The 27,282-nt window shown below is 56.9% G+C and overlaps 1 protein-coding gene across 1 annotated transcript in view; it reads right to left on the reverse strand.

The window, feature by feature from the left end:
* Positions 1-515: 515 nt before the first annotated feature.
* The window catches only part of BMP7 (bone morphogenetic protein 7), a 71,365-nt gene continuing 44,598 nt past the window's right edge, over positions 516-27,282 (reverse strand). Inside the window, exons 3-7 of the mRNA XM_081288732.1 lie at positions 25,141-25,289; positions 12,153-12,350; positions 5,925-6,001; positions 4,520-4,630; positions 516-2,329 (exon numbers count right to left, since the gene is read on the reverse strand). Of these exons, the coding sequence (XP_081144858.1) occupies positions 2,180-2,329; positions 4,520-4,630; positions 5,925-6,001; positions 12,153-12,350; positions 25,141-25,289 (685 nt within the window). The 3' untranslated portion in view covers positions 516-2,179. The remainder of the gene's footprint in view (positions 2,330-4,519; positions 4,631-5,924; positions 6,002-12,152; positions 12,351-25,140; positions 25,290-27,282) is intronic.

The raw sequence follows: 27,282 nt of genomic DNA on the forward strand, positions 1-27,282 counted from the left end.
AGCTGGGCTCCACCGCAGCCCCTGAACTGCCCGAGTGAGGCAGCCGGACAAGGCCGGCCCTGGGGCCAGCGGTGCTTCAGAGTTTTGGGTGTGTGCCCCCCTTCTCTCTCTTGTGCCTCTGTTTTATTGGGATGACTGAATCTTTCAACTATGTGAGCAGTAAACACAGCTAATTTACCCCCTGCCTCTTCGAAACAGCTGCTGACAGCTGAGCTATAATCCAACCAAGGATCTCCGCGGCCCCGACGACCAAATGCACATTTGCTGTTTGGTTCCGTGTCCCTCCCGGAGCCCACACAGCTGCACCAAACACTGAAGAGCCAGCGCCTTGCCCCCAGGCCTGTGTGATAAACAGCGCACCCCACACCCCTGCAGCCAGGCCAAGGCCAGGTCCTCAGCAGCTGGAGAGCCCCCCGCCGTCCAGGAGCGCAGAGGGAAAGCGGTGCGCACAGACACGCAGCCCGAGAACCAGAACCAAACGTCTCCTTTTATTACAAATCAAAACCCTTTTTATTTTGTCTCTTTGTACAGAATTTTCACTGAGGACTGTTCGGCCACAGCCGTGGGTACATTGATCCAACGGTTAATAAATAGTCTTAAATAAGAAGACATACAGGTAGAAGGCCAGCGCTCACGGTCCCGAGGGAGAGCGGCGAGGAGGGTTTCAGAAGAGCTTCAGGTAGAAATAAATAACTTCTTTGTCTCATCACAGCTATTTACAGGTCGAAGTGTACACCATGCTCACCAGAGGCCGGGAGCCGCATCGAGAACCAAGAGGGAGTCACACAAAAGCCCTTGCTCTGCCTTTAAACAAAGCAAATTGCAACAAAAACACTCTTCCCCCAACAACCAGGCAGCAAAGGCTGCAGCCCAAGCTACTGAAGAAGAAAAAAGAAAAGCAGAGCCGATGTTTCCAGGAGGCACAGGACCGAGCTCCTCACCAGCCTGGGCTCTGCAGGGCCACGGGTGCTGCCTGGACAGCTCTCCCCTTCCTGTAGGGGCAGGAAACGCCCTCCCCACGGCCTTGCATTTGCAGCTGGAAACTTGTGAACAGCATTTGGGGGGCCCATCGGCCAAGGCAAAGGTGGGGTGTGCACCAAGAACCATGTGAGAACTGTCACCCCAGCAGGATACATGCTCGGGAGGTCACCCTCTTGCTGGCAGCTGGAGTCCAGCGCACCTGAGCCTCTCAGCCCTCCCACTAGGTGCCTCTCACCTACTTCAAGGAGACAGTCTGTTTGCAGAGCCCTCTAAGAGGGGTCAGCAAGTGAAGAGAGGAAGCTACAGTGCCCCCGCAGGCCCGGCTTCAGAGAGGAGCACGGGTCCACTCAGAGGAGGAGCACACTCTGCTCCCCGCAGGCCGGCGGACTCGTCTCCTCTGTGCTTCCCAACCTCAGGGTGCAGCCCAATTCTGCCCTACTTCCATCCTCACAGGGGAAACCAGTCACCAAGTCCATCCCTGCCACAGCACACCTTCTCCTTTGGGCCAACATGGCCACTTCCGGGTGCTCCTGGTCCTTCCCTCCAGCTGCATTTGGGGCAGATCTGGGTAAACATGGGGCCCTGCAGGCTCGGACTGAAACAGGAATGGAACTGGGGACTTCCCACCCTCCAGTGGCCACAGCTTCTATGAAGTCAGAATAAATCAAGAAATGGGGATAGACTGTTGAGGAAAACATATCTGTAACGTCCTAGCCGTTTGCATTCATTGGCTTTATTGTGACATTTGTTACAGGACCTTCCCACCAGTTTTCCTTCAGCTCAGCCACAAGGGCCCACCCCTGGCCATGCCTTCCTCCCTGTTTGGTGGCCTGGCGGATGGTCTCCTGGTCTCCTCGTTGCCTCCAGAGTCAACGAGTCGGAGCACCGTGGGGACGGCACAGCCCATGACTGTGGCTGCGAGATCTTCCTTGTGGAGATTCTTTCCTGTTAGGTTTTGCCTGCAGCAGCTTGTAGGAGCTTGTCCACAGGAGGCTGCGGAGGCAAAACTGATCCACAGCCACTTGGCACTCCAACCCTGAGACTCTTACACCTTTACAACTGGGGAGGGGAAGGGAACGTCTCAAAAGAGGCAGCTGGTCCGTTGGCTCCTAACCAAGGCAGGCGGTGAGAGATACTGGGCAGGTGACACAGCGGATCCAGAAAAACGTGGCCCCAGAGGCTCAGCTTCCAGGAGGGGCTAATGGCAGCCACAGGCCCGGACCACCATGTTTCTGTATTTCTTCAGGATGACGTTGGAGCTGTCATCAAAGTAGAGGACGGAGATGGCGTTGAGCTGGGTGGGGGCACAGCAGGGCTTGGGCACTGTGTCCGGGTTGATGAAGTGGACCTGCAACACACCCAACGTGGCCCGTGGTGAGGGGCGGGCCTGGCCCTCATCTCTCCCTAAGGGACATCTACTGCCTGGGCAAGATGACCCACATGACATTAGCAAGAAGACCCTGACCTAAGCACATTACACACACTCCCTTGGCTCTGGGACTGTCCCCCTGTTGCAGATAAGGGGACCACAGCACAGGGCATCCTCACAAGATACAGCTGCTATGCCAGGAGCAGGATGGGCCGTCTGGGGCCAGGTATTCTGTGTCCTGCCACTGAAAGTGCTTTCTCCTGCTTGTGGGCATCAGGACCTGGGCAGAGCATGGGTTGGAACAGGAGCAAAATAAACCCCCAAATGCCTGCAGAGACCACATGATGCCACTAACCAGCCAAGTCAGCCCAGAGTAGGCCACAGGGAGAGGGGGAGCTGGGGCAAAGCGAAGGGAGAGGCTGCCACTCAACCCAAGCTGACCGCAGGTCAAAGGATGTGGCCAGTGCTCAAGACAGGCCAGAGATGGAGCTATTCTAGAATGTTCTAGATCACAAGTACAGGAGGTATGCTAGGCCAACATGCAGAAACCTGGGCCTCTGCCCACAGCCTCCAGGCTCGGGCCTGACATGGCTTCCTACATCCTCGAGGATGGGCCCTTGTCCATCTTTCCCTCCCCCACCCTGCACTCTGAATGATTTTTAAAGCAAACCCCAGACATCATCCCATTCCTCTGTGAGCATCCCCCAGGACTCCCTGAGGACCGGGAATCACCCTCATTTAAGCATGACCACAGAGCATCATCTCACTGTCACTCGAGAGCCCCTTTTCATCTTAAGAACTCCGGTGAGATGCTGACTGAGGCCACCAGGACCCTGTCCCATGGGCCATGAAGGGAGGGCTGGAAGAGCACTGAGGCAGTCCTTCCCTGCAGCAAGACGCTCCAGGCCCAGGCCCAGCAGGGGAGGGCCGTTCCGCTTCCAGCTAAGGATCTTCAATCCGAGAAAGGCTTTCGAGTTTATAATCCAGGGAAGAAAAGGCTTTGGAAAACACATACTTAAAAAAAAAAAAAAAAAAAAAAAAAGCTCTTGCCCCCAAGGGACCAGATGAAAGGACCAGATGAGCTGTTCTCCAGGACTGAACTCGCCGGCCAGGATGAGCAGAGAAGCAGGTCGCAGCATAGGCATGAAGCCCAGGATCAAGCAGCAGCCGGCAGAGGGAGCAGCCCTGGCGGTGGGCTCCGGGTCACCAGTAGCACTGCAGCCAGGTGCATGACCAGCTGCCAGGGAAAGCCCAGTCAGCCTTGGTGGCAGGGAGCCAGAGGTCCTTGCACCTGGGATTCCAAGCTAAAGAACAAAGTGCCTATCTCTGAACACTCTTGCTAATTTGGGTAGAGTAGTGCTAATGGCATGTCCTGAGCATCTCTGTGTGCTGGGCACTGAGCTACGAGCTTGGACCTCAACAGCATGTTGAATCTTCCCAGTGACCCTGTGGATGAATGTGAACTAGCCCAGGGCTTCCTAGCTCTCTACCATATGATCCTCTTTGCCCTCTTCCTGGTACGCTCTTCCCCTCTAAAATCTCCCCATCTGTTTACTGAACTGTTTTCCACACTAGACAATGAAGCCAGAGGCCAGGGACCCCCTCCAGGTTATTCCCAGCAGTGCCCCTGGCTCTGGGCACGGGGTCTACATACTCTAGACCCTCAATACAACAAAGGCCCTGGAAGGACTGCCTCCCCATGTTCAGGGCCTAGAGAGGAATGCACGAGCTCGTCAAGGGGCCTGACACTCTCGAACTGACCCCTCCCCAGGGATGGCCAGACGCTGGGGTGGGCAGAGAGCCTGCAGACAAGACTGTCTCAACACAGCACAGACATCTGACCCCAAGAGCACAGTCCAGACTCACGGACGGGCAGCCCCAGGCCCACTTCTTGGTTAGGCATGGTAACCAGCGCCTGAGATTTTGGGAGCTCGTGAACCTGTTCTACTGTTAAAGTTAGAACAAAGGAAGGAACTTCACATCCAGACGCATGATCATCTTTACTCCAATGAAGTCATAAAATATAATTTTTAGTATCTTTTTTATAGAGCAAAGGGCCCACCAGATAGCATCTCAGGCTCTGGCTTGGAGGCAGCACAGCAAGACCTGAGGTCCCACAGCCTGTAGCCCCAGATGACCACCCCCTGGACAGCACCCGGCGGCACCCACCAGTGTCTGCACGATGGCGTGGTTGGTGGCGTTCATGTAGGAGTTCAGAGGGAAGGCGCACTCCCCCTCGCAGTAGTAGGCTGCGTAGCCTTCAGGGGCGATGATCCAGTCCTGCAGGAGAGGGCAGCGGCTGGGGAGTGGCTGGCCACTTTCAGAACCACACAGAAAACCTAAGTAGCAGGGCCCTGCCTCCCATGTGGACACCCCCCTCCCGTGGGCCACGGCCAGACGGGCTCAGGGCTCTGCCATACCCCCAAACAGGGGGGTCCAGAAGAGGCAGGAGGAACAAGAGCAGCCTGTAGCCCCAGCAGAAAGAAACAGAGTCACCAGAGGGCAGGCAGAGCCAGGGCTGTGCTCCTGGACAGGAGGTGGCACAGCAGAGAGGACTCTAGTGTTGGGGACCAGTCAAGAACCGACTGTCCCTGCCAGGTGATGACACATTACAGTTTACTGTAAGCCAACCCTCCATGCCTGGGTGTACCCGCCTGGAGGAGAGGCCAGTGACCCTCCAGCACTGTGGGGGAAGTCCAGCAGTGTGCACCACCTGTGTGCACAGCTCCGTGAGCAACACACCCCACGCTGCCTCCAGGGTCTGCAAGCCCAGGAACACTGTCCAGCAATCCATGCACCCCTCACTGACTCTCAGGGGCACAAAATCTTCCAGCCGTGACCCCTGGAGTGTGGATGCTGCCGCAACACTCCCTGGAACACGGATGCTGTCACTGGCCCCAAGGATAGACTCACAGTAGGGTGCCCAGCTGGCTGCATGCACCTTGCCTTGTGGGTGTCTGGGCACAGTCCCCATGGAAGAATCTGGACTCTCCCACTGAACTGTAAGCTCCCCACGGGCTGAACAACATTGTGAGTTGCCCAGGGATCTTGGGTCAGTGCATGACCTCCGTGGGACAGACACATGACCAGGTTCCTGGCTGCACCTCAGCACCCACAGCAGGCCCAGGGGCTGTGGACACTCACGAGTGTCCATGAGGTGCTGGGTGAGTGACCATCAGGACTTGTGGAGGACGCCTGCCGGCCTGCAGGACCCTTCCCCACAATGGCTCCAGAGGGATCAGCCCCGTGGAACCATGGGAGGGGAGGAGTGGTGGGCAGAGGGGATCCCGCCCACTAACACAGGGCCCAGCCATGTGACAAAGAAACAGATGTCACAGGATGGGAATGAGGGGCAGGAGGGCCATGAGGCTCAGAGTCCACAGTGTTGGGGCTCCTGGATCTGGGTTGAGGCTCACATTTCTGTTGGGGGTTTCTTGGGACATCCCCGTGACCCTGGCCCGCAGCCTCTTCCCTAGTTAGGCCACGTGCCACCTGGAGCCTGAGCAGCAGGATGAGGTTTGTGACTCCTGTGCACACAGGGGCGCTACCCCAGGGAGCGCAGCGGGGCCCTTACCTGCCAGCCCAGGTCACGGAAGCTCACGTACAGCTCATGCTTCTTGCAGGCCTGCCTCTGGTCACTGCTGCTGTTCTCTGTGTGGCCGAAGAGATGAAGGAGCAGCACCCAGGGAGGAAAGCACACGCGCTCACGTCCCTCCGCGTGACGCAGTGGGAGCCTGATCACTCCAGCCGGGGGGCGGCTGGGAGATCTGGCCTGGTGCTGCCCACACAGGTCCCTGCCAGGGGAGGTGCCCGGCCCCTCCTCTCCCTCACCAGCTCAGCCAGAGCACCTTCAGGACCCCTCTGGACACTGGCTTCCCTGAGGGAATGCTGGCATGTGCCTGGGGTCCACGAGGGGTCAAACCCCACAGCAACCCCACCTGGCTGCACAGCCCTGCTCAGAGGGGTCTGCTTCAACTGTGCGGCCTAGGAGTGAGGTCAGAGCACCCCTAGACTTTCTTCCATCTGGGAGGCAAGAGGTGTGCAGAAACACCTGGAACAGAGTCCCCCCACAGCACCAGGAAGAGATGACAGAAGCCAAACCACACTGATGGCCAGCACACACCCCACTGCGGTTCCCACAGGAGCAGCCACAGTGCCCCGGGGTTTTCCAGAAGCGTACGTTGGTGAGCCTCAGGTCAGGCCCAGGCACTCGGGACCACTGCAGAGTCTGCGCATGCCTCGCACTTGCACGCTCTGAACGCCCGCTTCCACCTGCGGCTGGGCATGCTTTCTCCTTAACCATGACCTGCCCATCCTCCACCTTTCTATCTACCCAGAGTGATGTCCACCTCCGGCCCTTGCCTGGAAGGCCTGGGTGGCTCTGACCCCTGAACCATCAGCCACGGGCTGCTCCTACAGGGGCCTTTGTGCTTAGCCGTTTCTCAAAGCCCGAAGGCTCCAGTGCGTGTTCCTCCATTCTGTGTCTGGTTCCTACTGTGTATTCTAGTCTTGGCTCCAATGTCACCTCCTTAAAGAGGCCTTGTGAAGTCACCGCTGCATCTCCAAAGCCTCGAGTCCACACTGCACATGTAAAGGAGGGTCAAAGCCTCAGTCTCACTCACCCCTCTAATGCTCTTGGGGCTGAGCATGCCAGTGGGCAAGGTGGCCCAGAGAATGAGCGTCCCAGTGGGCAAGGTGGCCTGGAGAACGTCTGAGAGGAGGGAAAGGGCAGGCCCAGGAGGTGAGGGAGAGCTTGCTGCGTTACCTGACCCAGGTTATAGGACTCAGGTGCTTGTGTCCCCACGCCTCTCTGATGGACCCAGTGTGGCCCTCCTGAAAGATCTGGTACTGGCCCCTCATGGCAACCTCCCCTTTCCCAGTGACTGTTTGGGACACCCAGGCCTGAGCTCGCCAGCACGTCCTGCCACCAGAGGCAGGCCCTGTCGGGAAGGGCAAGGAGCTCAGCTCAAACCATGGACCTGGGGGTTCTGCAAAGAGGGCCCTCCATCCTAAGGAAGACCCATGGGAAGACGCCCTGCTTTCTCCTATTGCCTGGCAACAAAAGAATAATGAGGCCCCGATGGCTCTGGGTAGCCAGGGCCCTGAGATGAAGCGCTGCTGAGATGGCAGGGCAGGGAGTGCTAAAGCTGGGGCCGTGATTCCACTGCTGAGCTCCTGGATCAGAACCTCCCCTCGGTTCTGTGGGCAGTGCATGTTCTAGTGTTGATGAGCACGGAACATGGGGTTCTGAATTTGCAGGCAGTCCATCCCGACTGGTGCTGCCAGCGCAGGCTCGTCCCACCATGGACAGTGTGGTCTGCTTGAGTCTCCCCGGGGATGCCCTGGAGGTGCAGGCCCAGACACACAGCAAGCCCTGCAGGCCAGCGGGGGCTCTCCCAGCCGGGGGCTCTCCCAGCCGCCGGCTCCAGTGGCCACCTCCACGCCAGGCCAGCTGCCTGAGTGTTGGCAGCAGTTCGCCAGGGCTCTCACACAGAGGATCGTACCACGCTCCCAGCCCACCCGAGGGACATTTAGAACTGCACACAGGCACACCTTTTAACCACTGAGTATCACGGCTGTGTCCCTCAAACCAGTGGCACACCACGAGGGTGTCTGATGAAGAGGGAACCACCCCCAACACCCGCTCCCCACCATCCACAGGAATCCTAGGTTAGTGAGAAGTGGGTGGGGGCCAGGCTGTCACTAAAGTACAAAGGTCGAGCTCAAGGGCACTCTGGGAGAAGGGCCCAGGGCGCTGGAAAGGCAGCTTCCCCTGGCTGCCCAGAAATCTCCATCAGCACCCTCGCTGTGGCAATGCGGGGTCATAGGAAGCTCCCTCCACCCACAGCCTCCTCGCTCTTGCCTAGGGCGAGGCAGAAGGTGGGGAGCATCCTACAGGCCAAGGAGCCTGAGTGAAGTGCCCCAAATGAGAAAGAGGTCTGAGCACGTCAGCTCGGGCCTGGGACATTGCCAAGTACATGGTGTCCGGAGTAAAGGAAGACCCTGAGCTGACGTGAGGGCTCAGCACCAGGGTAGATCAACATTGTCAGCCAGGAGCAGAGGAGTGGTCCTTAGGCCCAAGTGCCACTTCCCCAACCATATCTGAAAGCAATGAAGTTTGACTCAATGTTCAAACCCCAAGCCCAACAGGGGGTTGTGGACATGCTGTGGGGCTGGACACTGGCACTACCATCAGGGACCCTAGACACCTGCTCTGCACTTCTGGTCTCTCGGGATCCCGAATGGCCCCAGAGAAAGTGGCTGGAACTCCTGTGTCTCACTAGGACTTCGTAGCAGAAAAGCCAAGCAAGGCTCCCAGCCCCCGGCTCTCCAGTCCTGTCCCACTTGCCCACATAGCAGAGTGGGAGGCAGCACATGCCACTTGCCCTGGTGGCCTCCACCTCCACGAGGCCCTGCCCAAGCAGCCAGCACGTCTCGACCAGTGCGCAGACCCAGCTGCCACCCCCACGGGTCGTCTGGTGGAGATGGCTAATCACCAGGGCACTGGGCTCAAGTGGGGCGAGGGCCCAGGTCCTCCACCCAAGCACGCCATCTGAAGAGCCGTTGGGCCCTGGGGGTGGCTCACAGGCAAACAGCTCCATGGCAGGCGGCAGGCTGCAGCCTGTGTCCCCAACCCACACACAAGAACTGCGTGCGAGAGAGGATTCAGCTTGTGTGGCCCCATAGCAGGGTTCCTGGCCTGTCACATCACGTGAGATGGGCACACCTCCAAGACACAGGGCACACACGCCCATGCACGGGGGCGGGCACTGGCTTATGAAGTCTGGGGTGGGGCCCAGACCTGGGATTTTTTTTTTTTCTAATTAAACTTCCAGGCCGTGTTTAGAAGAGCTTTAACAAGGCCAGGGAGTTGAAATCCACAGGAAGGAGGGAAGTGGCAGGTGGAGTAGCTGCCCCATGGGGAGTGAGGGCCCCGTTCCTGGACACTTGGTGAGGATCTGTTGGAGAATCGGGTTGGGAGGCCAGGACCTCGAGGCCTCTTTCCTGCCCCCTCATTCTGACAGGGCTCCAGGACAGAGCCTGCTGGGGTGGAACGTGCCAGCACTTCCAGCCTGCTAGGATGTACAAGCCTCGGCCAAGCCCCCAGGCCCTGGCTGAAGCCCCGTGTCCCACCCCACTCACCCTCCTCAGAGCAGCCAGAACCATCTCCCACCCCACTGCACATAGCGTGGAGCTCTGAGAAACCTCTCCATGTTCTTGGGCTGAATTTCAAACCTGAGCTGCAGCTTGCAGGGGGGGATCCACACCTGCTCCTCACCTGCCCCAGCCACACGGCCTCAAGCATGCCAGGGAGCCTCCGCCACGGGCCCTGCAGCTGCAGGTCCCACTGCCTGGCCAAACCCTGGGGACAGCCTGGCCACATTCAGCACCTCCTCCTCACTTCCCAGGGGAAGCCTTGCCTGCCCCTGGCATGGGCTGGAGTCCCACATCACTGTCCTCCATCCTGGGCCTCTCCTCACACAGGGTGATAATGATGCCTGCCTCCTGCCCGGCCTGGAGAGCTTCCCCACTGAGCCCCAGCCCTAAGGCCCAGCTCAGAGGAGCCCCTGATGTGAAGGAACAGATCAGGTGATCTTTGATTTAGCAAATCACAGACCCTTTCAAGAAACCTAAAAAAAGGGCATGAATGGAGTCTAAGCACAACCCTGCACACACTCAGAGCCACCTGGGCCACTGAAGCCCACTGGGGTCAGGAAGTCCTGCTCTCAAAAGTGCCCCTCAGCCCAGCAGGCTGCCTCTCCCTGGGAAAGTAAAATGAACCTTAGGATGGGCTGGGTGAGGCGGAAGGGGCCACTGGCAATGGGAGCTGGGTTGGGGGGGGGGCGCTGCTGCCGCCTCGCCATGAGACCTCTAAACACCCCAGTTTTCTGGGTGGTTCCATGGACCATCCCAGGCCTGGGAGTGTGCTCAGAGGCCCCAGCTGCCACAGCTGCTGACCAGGGCAGGTTTGTGCCTCAGACTGTTCCTGGCAGCCACCAGGGTCCCAGCTCTGGGAGCTGAGCTCAGGGGGACACCCAGCCCATCAGCAAAGGAGAAAGCTATGTGGACAGCGGCAAGCTCCTGCCCACTGCCCTGGTGCACACCACCACACAGGGCAGCTCCAGGTCACGCTAACTGCCCATCTGGCAGCACAGGAGTTAAGTCCAGCACAGCCGCCAGCTGAAGTCTAAGTGTCATGGGCTGTCTTCTTTCTGGGGGTTCTGGGGAGAGTCCATTACCACCTTCTCCAGCTTCCAGAGGTCACCTGCTCTCCCTGGCTCAGGTCACCTGGAAAGTGGGGCTCAGAGGTTTTTGGTTTTTTTTTTCAGCCATAACCTGGGCTCCAAGGATCTGGGTGGCCACCACAGTCCCTGGGAAACCGTCTGCTAGAGATGTTAATTGACATTTTCCTTTCAGTCTGGGAGAAAATAAAGGTGCGTCTCCTACCAGCACAGGGACCACTCCACGTGCAGGGGAGCATGAGATGGGTGAGGGTGGGGGTGGCCACAGGTGACCACAGGGCTGGGAAGGCAATTCTGGCTCCTAAATCAAGATCAAGATGTACCATCCTGGGTTCCAGCAACCTACGCCACCAGACACCATCAGTGTCCAACTGTCCAGTCAGCCTGTGGGGAAAGGGACCATGTGCCAGCCAGCCATGTTCCCAAAGCCCCAGACAAGGACAGGCTCATGCATGGACTTGGCAAATGCCTGGGGAATCGCCAAAACCCCTCAAGAGGACTACTGGGGACACTAAGGCTCATCTAGGATAGGCAGATATCTCCAGGCAATTCTAAACAGGGACGTGGTTCCAGTGTAGTGGACAGCCAGCCTGCTCCTGGGGCTCAATCCCAGGGCTGCCACTTACTCCGTGCCCTTGGACAAGTTACTTAACTTAAACTGAGCCCCAGTTTATCTCTCTGTAAAATAGGAAGCCTTGGAGTCTCGGAGCCTCAAGAACTGTAAAACCTCATGTGCTAAAAACTGTCCCGCTCTATAGCAAGGATCTGAATGCTGCCACCCCTAGAAATGTCCTTTGGGGATGCCTTACATTTAGTACTTTCATTAATCTTTGAATTTCTTTTAATGAAGATATTACCTCTATTTGGGGGAGGGGGTGGTGGGGATTGAACTCAGGGGCACTTGACTCCGGAGCCACATCCCCAGCCCTATTTTATATTTAGAGACATGGTCTCACTGAGTTGCTTAGCACTTCGCTTTTGCTGAGGCTGGCTTTGAACTCAAGATTCTCCTGACTCAGCCTCTGGAGGTTCTGGGTGTCTCTATTTTTACAGGTGTCTCTATTTTTAATTTTTTTCCTATAGTAATGAAACATTTCAAACAAACCTAAAAGTATACCAAATAATATACAAAAACACTTTCCACCCATATTATTTTTTCAAGGAATCAAATTGGTCACAAGTTCTCAATATTTTTCATTTTAGGAAATAAGTGAAAGATACAGCCAACAGCTCCCTCCGTTTCCCCTCCCACCCACGCCCACTGCCTGTCTTCCTAACTCCCCTTCCGAGGTGTCAGTGTGGCCGCTGTTTTCTCTAAGGACAAATTTGCATCATGCTATGCTAATGCTTTTCCATTTGCATTTCTAAGTTGATTTATTAGCTTTATTAATAATCAAGCTGGTAGGCTCTGGGCAGGCAAGGATGTGGGTCTGCTTCTGGCTGTGTGTGCTCCGGAGCCGCCTGTGGAGCTCCCACACTGATCTGGAGTGGTTCTCGTTCCGGGGCTCTGTGGGGCCCTGGGGTCCTCAGGTACCTGCTCCAACCCACCCTGGACGTACCTGCCACACTGGCCATCCTCAGAGCCTCCTGGTTCTTGGGCGTCTTGGAGCGGTTCTGGCTGCGCTGCTTGCCCCCAGTAGACCGGATGCTGCGGAGGTGGACCTCGGTGGCCTTGAAGAAGGCCACCATGAAGGGCTGCTTATGCTGGGGCCCGTGCCGCCCGATCAGGCCCGCCAGCTTGGGGTTGACGCTCTGCCCTAGGGAGGAAGCAGCCAGACGCACAGACGGTGGGTTCCAGGAGGGACAGGGCAGCTCCGTGCTGCAGACATCATTTCCCCTTCATCCATGGTTCTGCCACCCGCCAGTCCTGGCCGCAGCCAACCCCGGGCCAGGAACTGTCCTAGCAGCCTGGAAGCAGCTACAAGCAAAAGAGAAAAGCCCCCATTCCCTGACTTTGCACAGGGGGGAGGCGGCCGAGGGACCCCCTGGGTACTGAGTGGGACCGGTAGGTGTGGAGGAAAACGGGCAGGGGAGGGGCAGGCTGCAGTTGGCAGAGGGTCCCACGCCAGGTGCATCTAAGTCCCACTCAGAGCTACGTGGACAGCAGCAAGCTCCTGCCCACTACCCTGGTGCACACCACCACACAGGGCAGCTCCAGGTCTGCGTGGTCACCACACAGTTCCATGGCCAAAGTGGGTCACACAGTCAACCTAATTTGGAGGGGGGCATTCCTGTTCTGTGCCAAGAAGGGTGGGCACAGCTTCCAACAGCCCTAACGACTGCAGAGAGACCACTGGAGTGGAGAGCTGAGGACCATGAGGAGGAGACCCCTCCAGACAGAGGGAGCCCAGAGGCAGTTGTCTGGAGGTGGGCAGAGGGCCACGGGTGAGGGCTGCAGGGGGGTGGATAGTGGGCAGGGGCAGCAGGAGCCCCGATGGTGTTGGTCCTGTGGGCAGCAGCAAGCTTTTGCCTTGACTGTCCACCGGGGCCAGCAGTGGTCCCACCAGAGCCTCAGGAGAGGACGATTTGGAAATTTAAGATGTAATTCAAGGAAAGGCCAAACTAGGCCAGATGGGCCTTGATCCAACAGGCTGTTCCTGGGAAGGCCAGGTGAAGGCAGAGGCACAGGCACCAGGGAGGGAGACGGGCCAGACGCTGGGGTTGCCGGGAGCACCTTCAGCAGGGAGGCACGGAAGCATCCCTCCCTGGAGCCTGGGAAGGAATCCCCCTGCGGACACCCCGGTGACGGACGTGGGTCTTCCAAGCAGTGAGGGAACAAAGCCAGGCTGTTCTGAGCCACCCAGGCTGTGGAACTGTGATCCCACAGCCCAGGGAGGCCACCGAGGCACTGCCTGAGTGGGAGACACCGCTTCTTACAAGACCACCTCGGTCTGTCCCTGGGGACTGGACTTCAGAGATCAAGGACAGGAGCAGAGGGAAGAGGAAGAGGTGGAGGAACCACCCAGACAGAGGTGAAGAAGGCCCAGCCTGGGCGCTGAGTGGTCCGTAAGAAATGGTCGGATTCCCCAGGTTCGTTTTTTAAACCCATATCTGGAATTTATTTTCACTCTTTGTTTTTAAATAAGTATAGATTCACTGAAAGTTGGGGAAAATCCACAGGAGGTCCCACCTACCCTTCACCCAGTGTCCCTAATGGAAACATCTCAACTAGAACATGACGTCCCAAGCAGAGGAGGGCAGGTTCTGGGTGTCTTGAAAAGGAACCTCCCGGAACGTGCTGAAGGATGTGGAGACCAGAGACAAGACGCTCCCTGGGGACCCGAGAAAGGAAGGCCGCTCGTTTGCCGTGGCGGGGAAAGCAAGGCAGGGCTGGGCAGTGGAGAGGGAAGTCGTTGGGTTAGGGGACGTTGTCTGGAGTCCCTACACCCGAGGGGAGCAGCCAGGCAGGTGGCCAAAGGTCCCAGTCGGAGTGTGGCTATGGATCCAGCCAAAGAGAGACGCTTGGCCTGGGGAGGCTCAGGCCAGCCACCTGCGTTCAAAGCCAACCTCTGGGCACAGTGCACGTGCGGAGCTCAGAGGAGCTGTCAAATGCCAGCGAGGGCCGCAGGCGGGGCCAGCGAGGGGTTTAAAGGAGAGGCGATGAGCTTGCCCAGGGACAGCGTGTGTCTGAACAAGCTGGGCCCAGGGGCTCTTTCTCTTCCACAAAGAGGTGGGGGCATATGGAGAGACTGCACAGGAAGACCTCAAAGGAAGGTTCCAGAAGAATCCCGGCAGGAGGAAGGGGACACCAGGAGGGGATGGGATCATCCGGTGGAGGAAGTGATCCCCGTGTCCCATCCTCTGCTGACAGCCTGAGACAGGGCCTGGGCACCGACTGTCAGTCTCTGGGCTGGGACAACGACGAGATCATTGGAAATTGTATTTAGTGTCAGGTCTGGGGTGGGGTACAAGTTCCAAGGGGAGAAAGAAGCATCCGATGAAGACAAAGCCTACCTAACATGGGGACAGCTGGGAAGGCGGAGTGCTGCCCCCAGGGACACACAACTTGGAGCCACAGTGCAGAACTTGAACCCAAGTCAGGCTGACCGAGAATCTGGAATCTTTTTTCTGCTTCTTCTGATGCTGGGGATTGAACCCAGGGGCACTTTACCACTGAGCTACACCCTAATTCCTATTTATTTATTTAAATTGAGACAGAATCTTACTAAGTTGCTGCGGCTGGCCTCGAACATTCAATCCTCTTGCTTCAGCCTCCTGAGCCTCTGGGATTATAGGCATGCACCACTGCGCCCGGCTTCTCGAGGACTCTTGACCACTGAAGCTAGGATGCCCCAAGGTCAGGCAAGAGGAGTCAAGGCCACAAGAACAATGTCTCCATAGGGCCCTGGCCCATCCACATCTGGAATTAACTCTGCCTGGAGTCCCCCAGACGGGCCAGGAGTCAAGGAAATCTCTCAAGACCAGATCAGCACCAGGGGTTCACTTTGGCTTTTTAACAGCTCATGTTTAAAGAAACAAACCCGCTCCGTCCCCCGTGGCCTGGCCTCCACCCCTCTTAGCGCCGGCTGTCCTGCATTCTTAAGCAGGGTTTCCTTGAGTTCATCCACCTATAACTCGAATGATTCTATAAAAGAAACCATTAAAGCTGAGCCCCTAGGAATTATGCTTCCCCCCTGGAAGGATTTTAGAGCAAAATAAAAATGCCTGACCTGAAAACCTGGTGCCGTTCCAGACACCTTAAGTCCCAGTGCTGGGAATGGAGTCCACAGCACCGTGGGAGGACCTGGCCAGGGACCCACAGGCTCCACTGAGCGACAGCAGGTCAGGGGACAGAGGAGATCGACAAGGGTTGGACACGTTGCCCGCAGGGCCTCGAGCTCCTCATCTGCAAAAGCCCTGCCCGTCCCTTTCCTGGTAACCAACCCCTTTTCACTGAGGCAGCTGTGCCGAAAGCCGACTCCACCTGGCCTTACGGGTGGGACTGAGGTTTAATAAGAGGCCACTAATCCTCTAGTACAGTCACTGGCTCAGGGATTAATATGTGACCCAATTCAGTCAGTGAATGCAAGAGAAGTGCCCTGGAAGTTTCTTTTCTGGAAACTTTCCACTCTAACTTTCAGAAGTAATTTTCTCTCTACAAACAGGACTGAGGGAAGAGAAATGGAGGGAGTCCTAGGATCAGCCACCACCTAGCAACCACAGGGAGAGCAGGATCAACAAAAGCTGACCAGCAGAAGGAGCAGCAGAGAGGCAGGGTCTCTCATGATGTCACCAGGTCATGGTCAGACCAGCGGCACATTCGAGCCGGCCAGCAAGATGAATGACCTCCCCCAGTGACGGAGTCCACGCCGATGTTTGGGGCCATGCTTGCCCCTTTCTAAGCGGCTGAGGACAGGGCACGTAGGTGCAGGCCATGGTGGGCCTGGTCAGGAGCAGACCCTCAGCAGGTGTGGCTGAAAGACACCTGGCAGTGGTTCACTTACCTTCACCAAAGACAGGGACACAGAAAGTAGGCCGGCAATTTCCCCCAGAAGCTGACCGTGTCATGCCCACGTGACCCACCAGAGCTCCTCGGCACGCGCCCAGGAGAACTGAGCCCAGTGTCACGTGACCAGCTGCATGTGAGTGGCACAGCAGCAACAGGCACAAAATCAGAACAGAGACAAATGCCAGGCCTGAGGACGGTCTGGCTCACCTGGGGACAGGGAGGACACAAGCCAGAGAGGGTGGGCTCCAGGGACAGTAGGCCCGATGGCTCTGGGGGGGCCATCCTGGCACTATAGCAGGGGGCTCAGCAGCAGCACCCCCGGCTGTGACAACCAAGAATGCCTCAGAACTTGTTACGTGTCCCCTGGGAGGCAAAAGTCTTGGTGGAGAGCCTCCCCCTGGCGTGGCATGTTGTAGACATTCCACATGCTGGGACTCCCCAAGCCCTGTGTCAGCTGACATCGGTCTGCATGACGACTCTGAGGTCCATCCACGTGGTCCCGAGTGCCCCTGTTCGTCCTCTGCATGGCCGAGGGTGTCCCATGCTACGCATGGACACATTGCTTAGCCGTTCACCAGGTGAGGTCTTGGGGCTCCTTCCAGTTCTGATGATGATCATCAGAGACAGCTGGGCACAGGCCGTTGAGGGAACCGCCCCTTCGTTTCTTCTGGTCTGGAGCGGGAGTTGTCTCCCACACACCTGTCCCCCTCTGCCTCTGCACGCTCCGGGTGTCTCACATTTCCACTCTTTAGGGTCGAGGGAAGCCATGTGCGGGGCCCTCGCCTGGTGGCTCAGTCTGAGTGCAGAGGCCTGATCCAAAGAGGTGCGTGAGCTGTGGACCACACTCTGTGCCCCGCCTGGCCCCGCTCTCCCTCCCACCCTTCCCTGCCTCTGGGGCCTGGGACTGCAGGATTCTGGAAGTGTCTTCCTCCTAAAAGGCAGCCACAGGGATTGAGAAATGTCCTTTACCCTGCCCACCAGATCCTGCCTTCCTCCATCCTTGGGGACAAGGAGGCAGCCCTCCTGCCGAGGGTGAGTGAAGTGCCCCAGGACAAGACATTCAGGATGGTGGGCCAGAAGGGCACAGGCTTGGCGCTGATGACTGGCCCAGGGGGTCAGGCCACATCCAGCCACCGCCTGCTTTTTCAAATAAAGTTTTATTGGAATACCGCCAGCGCACATGGTGGGTACCAGAGTCTGCTTTCCCACCAAGGCTACTGCTGTGCAGGCAGACGCCCGACCCTCCAAGCCTCCGATGCCCACCCTGGGCACCACAAAAACACTGGCAGCTCCCTGCCAACCAACCTTTGACCAATTTGCTTCCAGCCTATGGAAGAAACCGTCCCTGTCTTGAGCTGGGACACGCCCGTGTTCTATCACGCACGTCTGGGCCCTCTGGGTACCGTCTGTCTCTCTATTGCTGGTCCTCGACGAAAATAAAAACCATTTCCTGGGCATTTTCTCAGTGCCAGGCACTGTGCTAAGCATGTTCAAAGTAAGAATTGTGACTTGTGACCCACGTTCACAACAGGGGAGGACAAAGTCATGGGCATGAAGGCTGCCTAGGGCGCCTGCACTCGTCAGGGGCAGAGACGAGCTGACGCGAGGCTACACACTTCACCCCCGCACCATCTGTCAATGAGTCCAGGCGGATATTGGCACAGGGCCCCCCAATCCAGAAAGGATTCCAGGCTGGCTGTGGGGTGCCTGCGGAGGCCCCAGCAGTAGGAAGATCCGCCGTGGCATTGAGGGAAGGCTCACGGAGAGCTGAGGCAGGCGGACACAGGGGTCTAGGAGAGTCCAGCAGGTACACCTCAGCCCCACGGGCCGAGCAGTGGCCCAGCCCGGGGCAGCCACCAAGCTCTTGGGAAAGATCCCGGAGAGCAGGCAGGAAGCACAACCGGAGCCTCTCAGGACAAGAGGGGACACAGCCCACCCCAGAGAGGGCAGCGTCTTGGCTCTCCTCTGGTCCCTTTGTTTTCCAGGCCCGAGGCCACCAGCTGCCCCTCCGAGGCCCCAGCATAAAAGTGTTCCTCATTAGCGGTGGGAAACACTTCAAGTCCAACCACCCGTCTCCATGAACCAAAGCCCGAGTGACAAGTGAGAACACAGTTAACACTGTGACATCTGCTTGGCCCCGTGACCCACTTCCGTCCTCGCCACCGCTGCCCACCCGGCGCTGGAAGGACCCACCCCAGCTGCTGGGCCATCGGGCTTTTTTTTTCCCGCTCCCTCTCCGGCTTTTGGACAAACAGGAAGTGAAGAAATCACAAGGCGAAGGCACCTGGGGGCCAGCTGCCCAGGGGCGGGCGTCAGCAGCCGCTTGAAGGGCGGGTGTGCACAGCCATGAGCCAGCGGCTCACCTCCGCGTCCTCCCCGACCACCACACTTGAACTGCGTGGCCCGTGGACCCCTCTGCACCCAGGCACATCTGCCAGGGTCCAGGAGCGGGACACATGCTCTCCCACGCCAGAGGACAGAGGCTTGGCTGTGCACAGGGTGCCCACTTCCAGAGGCAGCGGTGGGGCGGGGAGAAGATGCCTCCTGGCCTGGAGCTGTGCCGCATAGAGCATGCGCCTGCAGGTGCTGCAGAAGGGGTCCCTGAGGAAGAGGGAGGGGGGCAGGCGGGGCCACCAGATCATCTTCTTCATCAGAGAGGCTGATAGGCGCCACCTTCCTGCACCTCCCAGTGATTTCTTCTGTGAACAGGGCGAGTGGGGAGGTGACCCCATGAGCCAGGATGGGATGCTAGAGTTCTCTTCTTGGGATCCAAGGAGCACAAGCTTCCAGAGGTCTTCATCACCCACAGCGGGCTCTGGAGGTGGAAATCGGCCCCAGGAGAGCAGCAGGAAACCCTCGAACAGCACGCAGGACAGTGGGCACAGCATCGGCCCTCCCCTCCACAGAGTGGCCCCTCATTCACGGCCCCCTCCTGCAAGATCGTGAGCCACGTGACGGCCGAAGCTTAAGTCTTGTTTAGGCGGTTTGTTGAGTGAATATATGTGATTCCAACATGGGCCAAGAGGCTGTCAGATGCAGGAAGCTGTTTCTAACAACCAAATGAGGTGGAGGAGAGATCTGTGCTGCTCCCGTCCCAGCATATGCGGGGCCGGAAGCCAATGTACATTGAGGGCCCATGAAAATGTTTTAATGTCCCTTAAAACATAAGACAAAACATGAACTTTTAGTATCAAAGAAAATGTTTTAATGTTTAATTCAGCCAGGATTATAACCATCTTTATATCCACATGGCCATAAAAAACACTTTTTAATTTTTTTTAATGGGAGAGGAGCTCAGGGAAGTCTCACACTGCCCAGATGGTCCTCCAGGAAGCCAGCCCTAGTGAGGGCTCTTTAAAAGGATCTTTTCTTCCCAGGGAAGAGGACATTGAGGACAGTCAGAAGGCCCCAGCATTCGCGGGGTGCATGTGTAGATGACTTTACGGACCCTACTGGGCACTGCCCTCTCGACCCCACCCACGCCTCGTCCCTGGTGACCACATTCCAGTGAAGAGCGAGGGGGCAGGAGTCAGTGTTCTGGGTCCACCCCGGGAGCCAGGGGACTCAGCTTTCTCAGCCCCGGTTTCCTCTTCTGCCCCACGTGGCAGTGACAACTGGGCTGCATGGGCAGGGTTATTGCGAGAACTAAATAAATCTACCACCATCACAGAGAAACGCTAATAAAACCCACAGTCATGGGCACAGACGTGCAGCCGCCCAGGGCTCAGTAACCCCCAGGGCCCACCCTCTTCTTCCTGCAGGCCACCTGCAGAGCAAGTGATGCTGTGTCTAAGAACAGATGAAGGGGCAGGCAGGGACACACCAGGGGACCCCAGGAGCCACTCCGGCTGCTGCACCCCTTGGTGGAGGACCCAAAGTCCGTGGGAGTCCCTGCTCAAGGGCACCCACCTCTCCTCCCTGCCCTGATTGGTCATGCTCTGCTTGCCCCCATCCCCAGCACCCACTGGGGGTGCAGAACATGGCTGGCCCAGATGTGGGAGCACAGGCCATGGTACAGGTGGGGAACCAGCCCCAGTCCCAAGGTGCTGCCCTCAGGGGATGAGGCCGTGCTGCCCAGCTGCCTCCCTAGGAGACGCAGGTGCCTGGGGGTTTACAGGCTTCCCTCCCACGCGGTCAGCTTGCTGGCCAGAGTGGAGCCCAGCTGGGCCATGGCTGTGACTAACAGGAGGGCCACAGCTGGGGAGGAGAGGGAGCAGCACAGCTTCCTGGGTGGTCTCAGAAGGGCACCTCTGGCCCAAGACTCCACCAGAGCCAGATGGGCAGGAAGCCTGTGCAATCCCGGTTTGGAGCCCTTGGTGAGCAGGGCTCCCGGCAGGCCACTGTCAAGTTCTTGAAGAAGCCCTGGGGAATGGGGGGTCTGGGTCTCTCCAGGTTCCTGGCCTCTTCAGGTACCATCCATGGCACCTGGACGGGTCCCCAGCCCTCAGTGTCTTGCCTGGGGAGAAGATCTAGAGCCACCAAGCCACCAGAAATGGTGGGCTGGGGAATATGGAGCTCTGGAGGGCTCCCGGGTGCTCGGACCTTCCCCCATGCTGTGGGCATGGTAATGACAGCACCCTCCCTGAGTGGTGACGGGGAGCGTCACCAGAAACATCCACCTGCCCAAGGCATGGGCAGGAACTGAGACCGAGGGGCAGCTGACCACCAGCGAGCCCTCCTTCCATCCAGAGCAAGTTAGTGACTCCTCCCTCCCTGGGTGGGGACCAGGCACAAGTGCTACCAGCCCTGGCACAGTCTCTCCAGGTTCCTGGCCTTTCCAGGTGCCATCCAAGGCAGGGAGGCTCCCAGGGTCAAAGTGAAGAAGGTCCCCAGGGCAGTCAGTATGCAGACCCCCAGGGCCTTCAGCTGTGTAGGCAATAATGAGAAGGCCTGGACCAGGACCCAAGCAGAGCCTGCATGTCCCAGACACGGGGCACAGTCTTTCCAGGATGCCATCACCTACAAGTCCTACGCTGCCTAAGAGACTGACGGGGAAAGGCACGTTCTCGGGCCATCCTCAGGGACTCTCCGCTGTGGGGAGACAGGTATAGGGAAGGCTCCCGGAAGCTGGGTGCCTTCAGGTGGTCCAGATGAGCACTCTTGGGGGCAAGCACCCTGGGACACGGAGTTTTCCAGCCATGCACCTGGCCTTTAGGAATGCTGGGCTCACTGGCCTCTCAGCTCATCCCCCAAAGTCCAAAAGAACACAGCCAACTGGCCTTGTACCCCTGACGCTCTGAGGGGGTGGTTCTTTCCTGACCAGGGCCACCACACCAAGCTTGCCCCCAGGGATGCATGGCACCTGGATGAGTTCCCCAGCCCTCAGTGTCTTGCCTGTGGACAGAATCTATAGGCCACCAAGCCACCAGGAATGGTGGGCTGGGGAATATGGAGCTCTGGAGGCTCCCGGGTGCTCGGACCTCCCCCTGTGCTGTGGGCATGGTAATGACAGCACCCCCTGCGTGGTGACGGGGAGCGTCACCAGAAACCATGTGTCACTCCCTTTGTGCTTGTGGCCAGCACGTGTTAAGCAACTAAGCACTTCACTTGCATGAGCTCATCTGATCCTGCACAACCACCCTCGGAGGCGGAAACTATTATCAGCCCCATTTTCCAGATGAGGGACACTCGGTGACTCACCCTGGGTCACAGGGCTAGAAACAGCAGGGCTGGGGCTGGAGCCAGGGCAGTCCCTAGCTCTGGGCCCTGCACCGTGCTACCCCAGCAGATGACAAGCCCCAGCCACAGTGTGGGGTGGAGCAGACGCTGGAGGCCAGAGGGACAGAAGGAATCTGGTGTTGGAGGAAAGAGGGGAGCACCGGCCTGACATCAGGAGGAACTGATCACGGGATCAGTGTCACCTGTGAGAAAAATCAGCCCTGGGCCACACGAGCTAGCAGGACCAGCCAGACAGGCACACAGGACCCGCTGGGCCAAGTGGGCAGGGCTAGCCAGCATCCACAAGTCCAGAGGAATAGTCACTTGGAAGAGGGGACTCAAATTCCACTCCCTCTTTACTTTCACCCATTCTCCGTAGGCTCCCAGGGATGTCTTAGGAAAAGGAGGCTCGGAGGATTCTGTTGCCAGGTGAGTCTGGAATTCCTCCATGCCATATTTGTGGTCCAGAGATTTGCAAGGGACACAAGCAAAATAAAGGCTCTGATATGTCCTTCAGAGCCTCCTGTTCACTCTCTCCAGCTAGCACTCGTCCCACTAGCTGACCATGAAGCCCTCTGCCTGTGCCTGGGGCACCTACTGACACCTACTGACACAGCTTGAGAAAGGCTGGCATAGAACAGACTTTACAATCTTTTCCTTGAAACAACATTTCTGTGCCAGTCATTCGACTTCGCTGTTAAAGCACCCAAGTAAACGGCCCTGGACAAAAGGGCAACAGACTGGCACGTCACCACGCACGTCACCTCCCAGGTCTCCAGGCGTTCTTCTCCCCATTTTCCCCAGTCATTTAAAAATATGAGGGCTGGGGGTGGGGCTCAGAGGTAGAGTGCTTGCCCAGCTTGTGCCAGGCCCCAGGTTCCATCCCCAGCACTGCAAAAGGACATATTTATATATATGAAATAGTAGTGTGTGTGTGTGTGTGTGTGTGTGTGTGTCCTTTTCTTCTCCCAGGTGCCCCAAATGGGCTGTGGGCTGATTATGACCACCAAAGTTCAGTTATAGGGCAACGGAAAACTCCAGTTCTTTCTAGAGCCCCCTTTCAAGTCTTAGGAACATGGAAAGGGGGTGAAGAATGGAGAGAGGAGTGGGGCACCTTCAGCAGAGAGAGAGGCCTGGGGAGCAGGGCAAGAGTGTGGTTCTCTACTCTGTGGTCCCCGGCATGGCCTGTGGCCTTGGTGAGGGTACCGAAACTCAACAGAGGGGCGTTCTGGATGGTCAGGGCACTCCCTCCTCTCACCCAGACCCTCACAGGCCTTGTAAACTGTTCCTGCTCCCCACTTCCTACTGCCATATCCCTGAGAAAGAGGTAGGAAGAGACACCTCTTTCATTAAATCACCCTCAAGATTCTGGCCAGTTTTCTCCCCAAGCTCCAGATCACAGTGGTGGCCCCAGACAGGAAGGAAAAGGGGCAGAGCCCAGGAACTATAAAGGAAACAGTGACTGAACCAGCTCTGGTGTCTGGGTCCACCTGGAAAAATCCAGCATCATCGATGTAGAAAGAGAGCCAAACCCTGGGGAAATATTTGCTGCTTGAGCGGCAAAGAGCCAAAGTAGAGGAAAAAAAGACCAGCACACGGCAGAGGGTGAGAACGGGGTGTGTAGAGAGGAAACACCATGGTGCAGACGGAGAAATGCTCCACCTCCCCGGGAGAGGAAAGCAACGGGAACCCCAGGTGCTGTCGGTCCTCCATCAGACTAGCCAGGGTGGGCAAGACCGAGAACTTGAGCAGAGAAGGAGGGAAGCAGGCTCGCTCATGGATGCATAGGAGTGCAGATGAACGGCGTCTGAGCGGGGCCAACTGACAATATCACAGCAGCAACAGGCAATGTCGCTTTCAGGAATTCATCTAGAGCTACACCCACTCCACTGGAAAATGACCTGCATGCCTGGGTTTGCTATTGCTACCTGTTTGTAAGAGCAAGAGATTGGAAACCCCAGGCATCCACCCCAAAAGGCAATAATAATAGCTTCAACTCTGTTAACTATGGCTTTCCTTCGTGGGTCCTGTAGTCAGGTCATGTTCTAAGTCCTCGGTACTTAGAGTATGATCTGGGGACCTGCAGCCTCAGCATGCCCTGGGGGCTGTCCAAAAAGGACCTTCACCCAGTCCAGCCAACTCAGAATCCACATTTTAACAAGAACCCTGGGGAGTCCCCATACACATTAAGGCACTATTTTAAACATTCGTCTCATATGAACCCATAACAACCCCATGGCCCAGATTCTTGTCACCTGCATAGTGGTGATGAGGAAGCCAGGGCTCTGACAGGTCGGGGAAGTTGTTCAAAGTCACACAGGGAGGGAAGGGTGGGAGGACATGGACCCTCCAAAGTCACATAAGTCTTACAATGAACTAGGAACCTCTTAATGATGAACAGCATCAATCTCCAAGATAAGCTGTCAGATGAAGAACACACTGCACCATCATTTGAAGAACAAAAGGAAAGTAGAATCTCTGTGTCAGCTCTTGAATACCCAGACAGCATCTCTGAAAAGGAACTTAGTAACAGGGAAACAGGAGTTGTCTCTGGGAAGTGGAACTCAGCAGATGAGGGAAGGAAGTTGGAGGGAAAGTATTCACTGTCACACACTCCCATACTGTTTGACTATGAGGTCATGGGCCTATATTTTCTGTTCCAAAATAAATGAAAAAACTTTTTTTTTTCCTTAAAACTGGTGGAAGGAAGAAGCTACATGCCCAGAAACCACTCCCATTTAATTAGAAACACCATTTGTGGGGAAGAGAAATGACATGGCCCACCACTAGCTCCCCGCTCATCTTCCTGTCTGCCCCTCTCCCAGGAGGTGGGTTGTGAGGGAGGACAGGTGCCCGGGAGGCCCAGCTACAATGGATTCCAGGACTGAGGACTCAGAACCACTAACAGCGAGGGCGCTAATGCTTTGGAAGGTGCAATGGTCCTTAGCCAGGGGCAATTCTGTCCCACAGAGGACGTTTGGCAATGTCTGCAAGCACTTAGGGGAGACTAGGAGATACTACGGAGCCTAGAGGGGGAGAGGCCACGGGTGCCACTGAATGTGCTCCGGTGCCCGGGCCAGCCCAGGCTGCCGTGCGTCACGAGGTGGAGAAGCTGCACAAGCACTTGGACCGCTGTGTTTACAGGGCTCACCTCAGAGCACTCCAAGGTGAGGTGCTGACAGAGGAGTCCTGGGGCAGCCCTAATTCTGCATCTCTACCATGAGGCACCCCACGGATGTGGGTCCACGGAGCCGTGAGGCCTGTGGCCAAGCTCGCTGGCTCCCTGTGAGGGGAAGGGGCTGCTTCGGCTGGGGGTCGAATCCTGGGGGAGGGGTGGGAAAGCCTGCTCCAGGAACAAACAGCACACACACAGCTGCGGACCTCCTCACCCAGAGCGCGGGCTGCACCAGAACCAGTGGTGGCGGTGGCCGGGGACTCACCATCCAGAGTCTCCACGGAGAGCTGCAGGCCCAGGTTGTGTCTTGGGTTGACCACCCAATGGTTGCTGGTGGCTGTGATGTCAAACACCAGCCAGCCCTCCTCAGAGGCCCAGAGGGTGCGGCTGTCGAGCAGGAAGAGATCAGATTCCCTGTGAGAGAGGAGGAGAGACACAGGCCCATCGTTAGCCCATCATCGCTCAGTTTCCCCAAAGCCAACAGAGAAAAGAGTCTGTGGGACAGGGGGCCACGAGGGGGGCCACTTGTTTCCCCAAAGTGACCAAGCAGACCAAGACCCAGGCACAAAGGGCTCTCAGGAGTCGTGGTGGGGAAAGGGAGCGCAGAAGAATCACAAAAAGACACATACAGAGGACGCAGGTGCTGCCAGGAAATCTCATTCCACCATGTGTTGGGGGAGGGGCTCTAGCAAGAAGAGTCATCAAGACACCCAAGGCCTGTAGGCTGCATGTGGCTGGGAGAGACCTGGGGCAGGAAGTGACGATTCCTCACTTATTGCAGCAGAAATTCACCCTGTGGAAGATGGTGGATGGATGGGTACATAGGAAGGTGGATGGGATGAATGTGTGAATGGGATGAATGGGTGAATGGGGTGGGTGGGTGGGTAGATCGGCAGATAGATGGGTGGGTGCAGGTTTGGATAGCTAGATGAGTGGATGGGTGGGTAGGTGGATGTATTCTGCATAGAAGGTCTTCATAACATCTCTTGTGAGCATTTAATTGCAAAGACTCAGTTTTAATACTTTGGGTCCTTCAATACTCAGTTAAAATACTGGAACCCCTAATGTGCCATGTGCCAGGGATTGGAGTGGCACGACTATGTGGATAGCAACTAGAAGTCTAGTGAGTCAGAGGCCACAGGTGGCCAGGAACGTGCTCCAGTCTGATGAATAAAATGTAATTTATTCCACCAGTCTGGCTCCTGCCCCAGGGCATTGGTAGTCTCTATCATCCCTGGAGTTAACTAACTTTCCTTGGGGTTAAGGTGAATTTTCTCTGCTCATACATAAAGATGTGGGATGTGGCAACTCTTAACTGAGTTCTTACCATGTGCCAAGCTCTGAGTTGAGATGTCTGACCAGCATCGTGTCACTGAGTCTTACAACAACTCTACAAGGCAGATAATATTGCCAATGCTATTGTTCAGATCTCAAATTGAGGTTCAGAGGGTGGAGTTGTCTGCCCAGGGTTATTCCACTGGGACAGGGTCCAGGCAGGTGGAGCCCAACCAGGCTGCCTGCAAGCCCAAGCCTGCAATGTCACATGAAGACAGAGCTTGTGGACTTTACCTTGGCTCTGATGTAGCTTGTTATAAAACATGCCACTAAATCTCCTGCTGGAGCCAAGCAGCCATGCCCCTTTGGATGAGGCACATGTCTCAGGTTGGCCCCAGTCCCCTCTTCCTACAAACAACTGCCAATCACCTCCATTCATCATTCCTAGAGACCTCTAAGTGTGCAAGGGCAGCTGAATTACCATTCTGCTGAAGCCACAGTCCCTTAGACATTCCCCAGGCACATCAGCAAGTACGGCACAGGAAACAAGTCTTTGTATCAGCCAGTGTCTCTGATGATTTTAACTCAGAACTCACTAGCAACGCGTTGGGAATGAACAGGCCGCTCAGGGAAGCCCCAACGGGGATGAAGAACCAGGCTCAGAAAGCAAACACGAAGGAGGCAGGTGTGATGGTGCAGGACGGTTGGGGCGGGGATCCTGTTCTTCTTTGCCCTCTTTACATCTCTCCCTCCAAAAGTCTGGGGACGGAGAGTTTAGTTGGCTGGGTCAAGTCACACTCTGTGGTATGGTGGGGCTTGGCTTTCCCCACCCCATGCCCCTACAACCCCACCGTTTAATTCAGATTCAGAAAGTCCTGAACTCAATTCAGAAAGTGTTGAAGTCTATCATTGGTTTGGTCTGAATATTAGTGTCCCTCCCAGAACCTATGTTGAAACTTAATTCCCAATGTGTCAGTATTAAGGGGTGGGACCTGTCAGAGGCAATTAGGCCACGAGGAAGCCACCCCCATACATGGATTGGCCCTCGGTAGAGGCTTGAGGTGGGAGTCCCTCTTGTTCTTCCCCCTTTCACCACAGGAGGACGCAGACAGACTCTGGCCAGGCATCGACT

This window comes from Spermophilus citellus (assembly GCF_964194105.1).
Source record: "Spermophilus citellus genome assembly, chromosome: 4".
Classification (NCBI taxonomy): Eukaryota; Metazoa; Chordata; class Mammalia; order Rodentia; family Sciuridae; genus Spermophilus; species Spermophilus citellus.